This window comes from Daphnia carinata, chromosome 2, assembly GCF_022539665.2.
Source record: "Daphnia carinata strain CSIRO-1 chromosome 2, CSIRO_AGI_Dcar_HiC_V3, whole genome shotgun sequence".
In the NCBI taxonomy this organism is placed as follows: Eukaryota; Metazoa; Arthropoda; class Branchiopoda; order Diplostraca; family Daphniidae; genus Daphnia; species Daphnia carinata.
In genome coordinates, this window is record NC_081332.1 from 5,391,792 (window position 1) to 5,401,893 (window position 10,102).

At 41.0% G+C, this 10,102-nt stretch overlaps 1 protein-coding gene and 1 pseudogene across 1 annotated transcript; one reads left to right on the forward strand and one right to left on the reverse strand.

Moving 5' to 3' along the window:
- Window positions 1–2: 2 nt before the first annotated feature.
- Window positions 3–920, reverse strand: LOC130686985 (adhesive plaque matrix protein-like; annotated as a pseudogene).
- A 501-nt stretch (window positions 921–1,421) lies between these two features.
- LOC130686884 (zinc finger protein 454-like) lies at window positions 1,422–4,543 on the forward strand. Its single transcript, XM_057510042.2, has 6 exons — window positions 1,422–2,277; window positions 2,344–2,717; window positions 2,782–2,876; window positions 2,943–3,326; window positions 3,391–3,583; window positions 3,658–4,543. Exons 1-6 carry the CDS (start codon window positions 1,545–1,547, stop codon window positions 4,006–4,008), a joined length of 2,130 nt encoding a protein of 709 aa, XP_057366025.1. The 5' UTR covers window positions 1,422–1,544; the 3' UTR covers window positions 4,009–4,543.
- Window positions 4,544–10,102: the final 5,559 nt, after the last annotated feature.

The following is a 10,102-nucleotide window of genomic DNA, read 5'->3' on the forward strand; positions in this document are numbered from 1 at the left end:
TGTCAAATTGCACAGTTTGGTGTACGAAACGACAAAGGTTTTAGAAGTAAACAACCGCCAAAAACCCAAAAATTTCCTTGTGATAAACTCTGTATTTGTTAAAACATAAAGAGAAAAGTTTTCAAGATAAATTCAAATGACACACAATTTGAAACATGCTGATTCAACACTGCACTCAATAATTGGGATACAAAGGATACTTTGCTGGAGCATAGGGTTGGTATTCAGGATAAGTAGGTTTGTATTCTGGTTCGTTGTAGGATGGGGCCTGGTAGGAATATGTTGGCTCTTGGTATGCTGGTTTGTTGTATTCAGAGTAAGCAGGTTTCTGTTCGGAGTAGGTAGGTTTGTAAGCTGGTTCTTTATAGTTTGGTTTGTATGCTGGAACTGAGTATTCAGGTTTGTAGGCAGGAGCTGAGTATTCGGGTTTGTAAGCAGGACCTGAATATTCAGGTTTGTAAGTAGGAGCTGAATACTCAGGTTTGTAAGCAGGAGCTGCATATTCAGACTTATAAACAGAGGCCTGGTATTCCGGCTTGTAGGAGGGAGCTGGGTAATCCGGTTTATAATCAGGTGCTGAGTACTCAGGTTTATAGGCAGGAGCTTGATGCGCCGGTTTGTATTGCGGATAAGGTAAGTAGCTTGGTTGATGGTAAGGTGACTGGCAAGCGACCATGGCCATCAAAGCAGCGACAATAAAGATCTAGAAAAATGATTCACTCAGGTTAGATTACCAGCAGTAAATGATAAGCAATAAATAAAAAAACAGACCTGCATTTTGCTCAGATGATGTTGTTGGACAGCTGAATGTAACTGATACCTTTTCGCTATCCAACAGGGTGTTTTTATACCCAGCAAAAGCCACAAAACATGGTTTTTATTTCGGTTTCGCAAAACCACTATCGCCAAAATATAGTAACATGTTTTCTCCTTTATTTTTCGCCAAAGTCATCTACACAGTAGATTTTTTTTTTCTTGAGGTGTGCGGCCGACTACCTAGTGTTCTTGTTGGAGACATTCGTTAGTTGCAGATTTACCGTACGAAAACCAAGCCTGGTTTTCGCAAAATGCGCTACAATATGATCTGATAATTTTCATTTCCTGGCGCGCCAGTACATGACGTGTCTTTCGAGTTTCGTTTTGGCAATCGCCACTATGAATGAAATCGGGTTTGAAACCGGGTAATGGAACCAGATTGATATTTGAATGCCGAATTAAAACCAGGGCAGGTGGTGTGCACATAAATAAATGAACTACTACCCGCCGATGCTATGTAAAAAAAAAAAAAAAAGAAGACCTACCGAAACACATAAAATATTTACTCACTCGACATGGGTCCGAGTCTAGCGACCTGGGCCAACCATTTCTTCCACAAAAGAAATCCATTTGGCAACCTGGCCGTATTCGTAGATATTCTCTTTCCCTTACTGTCAGCTGCTGTCAGAAATGAAAACAAGAAAAAACAGTACTGATCGTGGCCGCTAAAGGGTTTTTGAACTATCATATACTGAAGACTTTGTTTTATTTCGTAAATTTTTAAGGAAATGTATATTCTGTTACATGAACAAACAACCGATTCAATTCCTATTTGCCGGCTGTGCGGTACACAGTGCATGGATATTTCCTACCTTGACATATTTGGAGATGCTGGGCAATTTATGGCTTTCGCTATCCAAAAGTATCTTGAAATTGAGGTCTCTGAAAAGGAGGCATTCTCTAAAACTGTTTGCCATAATTGTAGTGGGAGGGTTGAAGAGTGGAATGTTTTTTACAACAAGTGTCACGAGGTACAGTCCCTGTTCAAAATCCCACCTCTAACATTAGAGGAATCCACAAGTGTTCAAACAGGAGAAACACAAGCTATTTTTCAAAGTGAAAGTGTATCAAATCATCTTACAAAGTTGGTGGAAGAATTGGTGCAAGGTGGCCCTATGGGATCGGAAAAAATTTCGTCTGAGGCTGTTCTCGTAGAGGCAATGGATGCTACGGGAATAAAGGCAGAAGATGGTGCAGAATTAAATCAAGATGATGACGCAGATTCAACAGAAGCAGATGAAGATCCAGTATCTGATACAGAAGATGAGTTTGAAGAAGACTTGAATTCTGAAAGTGATGAACAGTCTGGTGATTCAGAAGCCAAACAAACACAAAAATCAAGACATAAGAAATTTGTGTTTGATATTCCATTCCTTGAAACAAAACTGGGAAGAAATTTTACTCCTGTAGAAAAAATTAAGCTCCAGAAGCACATAAACAAAAGACAGAACACCTTAATATGTATATGATAAATTATAATCACATTGGAAATGGTAACTCAATATTTCAATCTTTGTTGTATGATAGACGAAATGCTGATTGGTGGTGGACCTGGGCAGTTATGGGAATGCCAAGTTTGCCAAAAATCTATCAAAGGACGGGCCTGTGAAGTGACAAAACATTACCTTGAGACCCATCAGGTACAGCCTATCTTCCCATGTCATGCGTGCGAATACACCAGTAGGACGGAGAAGATGTACCAGGCACATCGCATGAGCCACCTTGTCGAATACCCGTGTGAGCACTGTGGCAAAATTTTCAGCCAGCACTCTAGACTCGTCTATCACATGAATTCACATACCAACGAACGTGAGTTTGAGTGCGACATTTGTCAGAAAAAATTCAATACTGCTCAATACGTTAACACCCACAAACGCAAAGTTCACGGGGATCAGGAGAAGGTATTCGACTGCATCCACAATATCATGCCTGATCACTAAAAGAAAAAAGGAACTATTATTTTAGCTACTGAAGTATACCTGCGAATTGTGCGGTATGCGTTTCAAGTACAAGAATCATCTGCAATACCACCAGAAGAGACATCCCACTGACGAGAATCCGTAAGGAATCACAAATCCTTTATCATCTGAATTTTTTAATCAACTATTTGTTTATTTATGTTACAGATTGCCTTACAGTTGCAAGTATTGTGAAGAGCACTTTATGACACGTGCCGAGCAACTGGCCCACAGCAATACGGTTCACGCCGGCGAAGGGGATTTCGTCTGCCATTTGTGCGGCAAGAAGATGAAGACGATACTTTCACTGGAGAACCACGTTAAACTTCATAGTGGCCTCAAAGAATTCAAATGCGACTTATGTGACTCAGCCTTCGCCACCAATCACAGCCTCAAGTGCCACAAAAAGATACACGAGCGAGGGCCGGACAACAGTTCACAGCACGTCTGCCCCGTTTGCCAGAAACCAATGAGCAACAAAAGCTCCCTGAACCAGCATTTGAAAACGCATCAGAGCACGAAACCACACCAGTGCCAACACTGTAGCGCCTCGTAATAATTCATTTTCTTTAGAAGTTCATGAAATCCTAAACTTTTCCTTCTTTTGTTGTTCAAGTTTCATTCACAAAAATCGATTAGAAATTCACATGCGGAAGCATACGGGTGAGTTCCCTCACACTTGTGCGGATTGTGGCAAAAGATTTCGCAGTACGAGCAGCATGAACAGCCATCGCCAGTACGTCCACAGCGAGCGCAAATTTGCCTGCGAAATTTGTCAGAAGGCCTTCAAGACATCCAGAGATCTGAAGGTAATGCTTTTTATAATTAGCGCTTAAAACTTGACAGTCTTCATTCAATTGTGTTCGTCCCGAAAACACAACAGGTTCATTCGACACTGCACACCGGCGAGAAGCCCAATGTTTGCGGCATATGTAACAAGGCATTTCGGGTGCGTGCCAATTACTTCAAACACCGGAAAATTCATATGCGGGCTGCCAATTCCAATCGAAATGAAGTTCAGACAGAGACAGCTGGTGAAGCTGCACCTGAAGAGCAGGAGCAAGAAGAAGAAGAGGACGAGGAAGATGAAAGAACAGTCCAAAGTGAAATGGAAAATGGGGCCGGCTTACCGATAGAAGAAACCGTGGTCCATCATAATCTTGTCCCGGCCGTGTCCGCTACAACGGCCGGGGATTTCTTCCAGTTCGCCAACGAACAACAATGGATCACTTAGTAGTTGCTCGTAGACGATCCGTCCATGTCCAAATCATCTCTCCGTTGTAAACAGATATATCAATAATCGAAACGCCCGGCCTTTGTTTAGATTGCCGTCCGATAGATGGGACACCTCCAGCTATCGCTTTCTTCGTTTGAATTCCGTCTTCAATGTGTTCGCGTCGTGTTTCTTACCAAAAGTGTTTGCCTGGACGATGTGCAACGGGGCGTCGTGTGGCGTGTCAATCGTCAGCGTTGTGATTTCGTGGGTTGGAGCACAACAACACTGTTTGCTTGCTGGCCTTGGTGGCTCAACAGCAAATCAACGATGGACCACCTCTTTCATCCGCACTGCCGTTGCTTGGATTTTTTTTTTTTTTTTTATACAGTTGTTGCCTTTGAGATTAAGGGTAGGAGCCATGGACACGGGCAGCTGAAATACTTTAATGGGTTGGGGCCCAGCAAAAAAATAAAAGAAAGGAGGAAAAAAAAACGAATAAAGAATGTGCGAGAAAAGAATATAAAGTGTAAAACACAAAACAATGAAACAACAACTTCCAGCTGTTTCTATTGTTTTTATTCTTCATGTCTCTTTGGCTGCGATTCTCTTTTTCACTTTAGGCTTATTCTCAAAATGTCGGTGGTTCAAATAGAAAGAGAAAACTTCCACGGAACCTCATCGTTGCGTTAAAAGAAAGGTAAAAATGGCCAACAAAGGCAGAGCCAGGGAATGTCGTCCGTGTCTCCTCGACGGCGGAGGAATTCCAACAAGTCGAATAACTTTGCGGTTGGCCCTCGACTAAATTTATATCGGCGCTTATCTACACGAAGGGAAAACTCACGGTAGCAGGAAGTCTCCATTCGTGAATGCCTCTTGAACAATGTCGAGATGAGCGGCCGAAACGATGGGCCACGCTAACGCGGCATTCGAATCTAACGACGTTGGTAAAACACGTTCAAACGGCGAAAGAGGTTCCGAACAAAGGGATGAGTGATGAAAAACATAAGATTTCCGCATATTTTTTATTCGATTTGTTTTTCGTTTCTTTTTTTTATTGAAATGCGGACGCCAGACAGTCCAGCAGACCAACAAACCTCCGATTACTCAGCGAGATTCTTTGCAGCACATTTGACAGAGGATCATTTTGTTTTCGCCGATGAGTCGCTATTTCAGTTTCTACTTAAAGTGGCGTTTAAAATAAAAATGAACTCGATATCATCGAATGATTAGACGTTAGCACGTGTGTTCCTCTGTCACACGTGTAAACGACGTAAGTATAAAACGAAAAGACTTTGTCCAATTGCGTACAGAACTCGTTTGATCAACAGTCGATCAATCACCACGATTTAAGAGATTATTGCGGAATTTGTTCCAGGTATCCTGGAAAGCATAAAAATTCCTCCATTTATTCGCAGTGACTTTGTAGAGTATACTTTGTGAAGTGGTATTCGCTGATGAAAAGTTTGAATTCCTCGAATCGATGTATTTCGGTTGCCAAAAGGAGATGGCTGGAACACAAGATGCGAATGTTTTTATCATTAACTTTGCTTTTAAAGTAATTTTTTTGTCTTGAAACTTGACAACTTGGATGCGTGTTACGTCACCGGAAACTCGGCTGGTCGCAAAAAAAAAGTCTTGACATATTTTGAAAACGAAGAGTTTGTCAAAAGACTCAACGGCTGATGAGAGACGACAAGTGAGTGCCCTCTTTTTTTAAAAAGAAATCATAATTTCTGTGTTTAAGAAAAGAGAAAACTCGTGTGTCTTTGAAAAATTGTGATCTTCTAGATGAAACATAACGGAAGGGGAAAAAAAGAATTCCTGCCCGACCGGATGATGGTGTCGCTGCGTTCAACGTGGGCTGATGTCGTGATGGGGTCAAAATACCAACATCTTTTCCCTTTCTTTTTTTTTTTTCTCGGTTGTTTTACTATAGAGAACGGGCCAAAATGTTTTCAGGCAGAGTCGGTATGCTCCGTCAAGTCGAAACAACACTGATGTATCTGTTGTCGCCCTAGTGCAAAAAAAAAAAAAAAAAAAAAAAAAGAAAAACTGTTCGACAAAATCTTCCGGCCCGCGCCAAAGACTTTTAACACAGATAAAATGATTTGTTTTCTTCTTCTTTATATTTTTAACCATTTCCCAACGACAGAAAAATAAAATAATTGATTGCCGCCGTCTCAGAATGTTAATTGGGCGCCTCTTCCGATTTTTTTTTAGTCTCACACATCAACATTTGATGAAACTAAAAAATGTCTTGTTATTTATTTTTTCCGCTTAATAAAAATTCTCGTTTAAACATTGTGAAATAAAAGGCGTGTAGAGTCCAGGAATAAACTCTTAGCTTGTTATTGTTGTTATATTTTTTTCTCTCAATCTGAAGCGCCTCTCTCCGACGCTCTCAAGTCGAATGTAATGAATGAATCGACAGATGCTGTGCTCCACCGAGTCCACATTCGAATACATTTTCCCTTTCCTTTTTTTTTTTGTTTTCTCTAGTGTATCCCGGATGCCCCCTTTTTTGCTTTGCCCGTCTAAACAGCACACAATGGCGCGCTGGCCCGTCTGTATAGAATGTGTTTGTACGATGTTGGGTTGCTTCACAGCAAGAATTAGGGCCACTAGAAATAAACCGGGGGTGTCATCGTAGAAACTGCAGCAGCGGAACCCCGACACATCAAACGATGCCCCCAAAAGAGAGAGAGAGAAACTCTGAGAGTTATAGCTGAGCATCAGGTACGCGACGGCCATATTGAAACGGTCATCGTTAAATCAACGGAAGAAGAATTAAGTATTAGCGGGAGGAATAGATAAGGCATTGCCTATAGTTCAGAGAAAAAGGAGGAGTATAGCTAAAGAATTGTTGTTCCACGTCGGCCATTAAGCACGCAACAGTTCCTTATGCGACTCGTGCCACTGCGTGACCAACAAAGTATAATAATAAACGTAGACTACCCGTGTGTTTTTTTTTTTCTTAGCACCGCCCTTCCCAGAAGACTTCAGCAAAAGTATCATCTTCTTCTTATCCCCATAGAGGACTATAAAAATCCTAACTATAAAAAAAAACAAAAACAAAAACAAAAACATTCTTCCCGAAGTCGCTTGTCGTGAGTGAGACAGTAGTCATAATACTGTTGTTCGAGCAAAGCTTTGACATTTCGGCACTATCCTCCAACTGAATGGCCTCGTGACAGCAGGAGAACCCCGCTTTTCTTTTTCTTCGTGATTTTGACACATTCGAAAACACGTAGTCGGCAACTGTAAACGACTTTCGTGAGTAAATCATGCCTTTCTCCCGCTCTCCATTCCGTGATGACTAAATCTGCTATAGTTTCGAGTGTGTGTATACACCCTTCTTTTATTTTTCAAGTTTGCAGTTCAAATGTTGGCGCCGCTCGTAGACAATAAACAATAATCCGCATTGGCTTTTATCTCTCCCTACTTTAAAAAAAAAAAAAAAGAATACCGATATACAGCCGTTTGTTGTTCTCGTTCACTTAACGAGTCGTCTCTCCCTATTTTTCTCGTATTTTATATGTAGACGGCCGGAGAACGTCAGCCATTCTCTTTTTCGCCTGTTTTCTCTTGCCAGTCGTCAAAAAAGCAGAGTGTGCGACCTAAAATTCTCCATTTGGTCGGGAAAGAAGATGCAAAAGATCGTCAATATAAGAGAGCTCACGGTCGATCAACAGTTTGAAAATAGAACGGCACTTAAAAAAAAAAAAAAAATCCTCCGCTTTTAAACTCATAAGATTGTTCTCCTCCGAAAATGTCCCAACTTCACGTTTAAAAAAAAAATAATAAATTTTAAAACGAACAAAGTCCGTGAAACTGATACCCTTGTGGCAAAGCTATTTCGAAAAAAATACAGACGTGGTCCAACACTTTGATTTGTTGATTCGAACGTTGTTCCTACTTATTGTTGCCACCTACCGTGATTTCCCCCCCCCCCCCACTCTTGCATATTTCCACGATCAGGGAAGGGGGGGGGGCCGAAGAGACAGACACACAAATAACGAAAAGTTGGGTTAATATGGTCTCCAAGAAAAGGTATATAGAGTGCAGAGTATCGACTACTAACCGTTTGGGTGGCCACACGCTACGTGCTTGTTGTGCTTCTGACAGGTTGATTTATGCGCCGTGCACGAGCTTCACATAATCGATATCTTTTTTTTTTTTTTTTATGTTTGTTAGTGGAACGCATCGATGAATGATGTGGACCGTGAGCTCGACGTTTTCAACACGGCATTGTGCTGGATGGATGGATGGGACTCTTCTGCATAATTTACAGAGTCCCACAACTAGGAAATGAGAGAAGACATACGAACAAAAAAATAAGAAGTTGAGAGATTAAATAGAACGAGAAGAGCGCGGGAGAAGCGATACTAAATATACACACACGCAGTATTCACGCGGGAGCATATGCGTCGTATAGTCTTTTGTTTCGTTCAACGCTAAACGCAATAAGGTCCTAATGCGATTATGGCATGTCGAGGCTTCTTTTCCCCATCGATTAGATCACAATGCTATATCCACAATTCCAAACATCCTCTGTCCATTATGCAGCCGGAAATCTTTATGTGGTCACTGGTTTTTTCTTTTTATTTCTTTTGTGTTCCGCAATGGCCATGGCGGTCAATAGTCGGAAGGAGAGGGACGTTAAAGCGAAAACCGGCGATAAGGAGCCTTTGTTGAATTCCTTATATGGTCCATTAGGAGACGATCCTGCGGATAACGACAAGCTCCCCTCCTGGATCTTCTCCATTCACAGTCGATAGTCATTTATTTTTATTTTTTTGTTTTACTTCCTTTTTTTTTTAGTAGTGTTGGCTATTGGACCCTGTTAGATGACGACCACCACGGCCAACGAGTGACAATGAAATAAAACTTAAAAAAAAAAAAAAATTCCTGGAACTTTCGATTTTTTTTTTCTCCATGTTTCGGAACATTGGTGTAGGTGTAGTAGTGGCTAGAGAAAAAGGTGGGATTTGTGAAATGGCATTGGTGGAGTCGTTGTCGCTTGTAAATTTCCTTCTCGCAAACGCAGCTGTTCACCATAGCTCTCTCGCTGGCCCCCACCGAGAGTTTCTTTTTACGATCCAAGTCCAGTTTCCTTCTTTTTTTTTGCTTGTTTTTCTTTTTTGGTCCTCTACTTTGTGCGGGTTATTATTTGACTTGTATCTGTCCGCAACGTGCCCTGTCTTTTGTCAAGTCTTTTTTTTTTTTTTCCCCAACAACTTGAAGCTCGGGGATCTTCTTTTTTGTTGTTGATTGGAAGTCTGACGATGTAAAAGCTTAGGAATTGTCATACCTTTTTCTTAACGTTCCAGTTCAACGTGTTTCGTGATGTGGATGCAAAAAAACCAATTTTTAGGGGGAAAAAAATTTTATTTTTATTTTTATTTCAATTTTTTTTGCAGTATGCAAATGATCTGGGTCGTCCTCTTTTTTTTTTTTTGTCTTTTTGGGATTTTTTTTTTTTTAAATCCTGTTTTTAAGTGTTGAAAAAAGACAGGAAAACTCTGGATTTTCTAGAAATAGAATTCGCCTTCTTGGCTCGCCTGGCGGGATGGCCGACAACCTCACATAACACAATGACAACAAGGAAGGAAACCGACAACAACAACAACAAAGAAAAAGAATGAAAAAAAAAAGAAAACAAAGAATCACACGAGCATCTATTGAAAATTTGAATTAAAGAATCTCAGTTAATATTCATGAATTTTCTTCTCAATCTCAATGCGTGTGTGTGTTAATTCCGTCATGTTCCTGGAACTTCTTATTTCCTTCCCCACTCAGTTCCATTCGTCTTCCCTTTTTTTTTTCGAAAATGGACATGGGGTTCGTTACACGGGTTATATCGTTGCTGTCATTTGCATGTTGTTGCCTCAGCTGGGCATCGCTGATGATTGTGGAACGAGATCCTCGTCGACTTGGGATTACGTCAGGAGACCTTCTTGATCCACGAGTCCACAAGCCGTAGGCAGAGGATTATGTAGATACGACCCAACCCAAAAACAGCTAACCGATTTTCAGTGTAGATGACGTGACATGGAACGAAACAATTTCCAAAACACATCCTTTAAAAAAGAAGAGAAAGAAAGTGATGAGA

Excerpts from the sequence above, each read along its gene's own strand:
- LOC130686884 (XM_057510042.2), top strand. The coding sequence starts at position 1,545 with ATGTATATTCTGTTACATGAACAAACAACCGATTCAATTCCTATTTGC. Across the intron at positions 2,718-2,781 it reads TTCACGGGGATCAGGAGAAG|CTACTGAAGTATACCTGCGA; the intron begins GTATTCGACTGC and ends CTATTATTTTAG. Across the intron at positions 3,584-3,657 it reads AGACATCCAGAGATCTGAAG|GTTCATTCGACACTGCACAC; the intron begins GTAATGCTTTTT and ends AAAACACAACAG.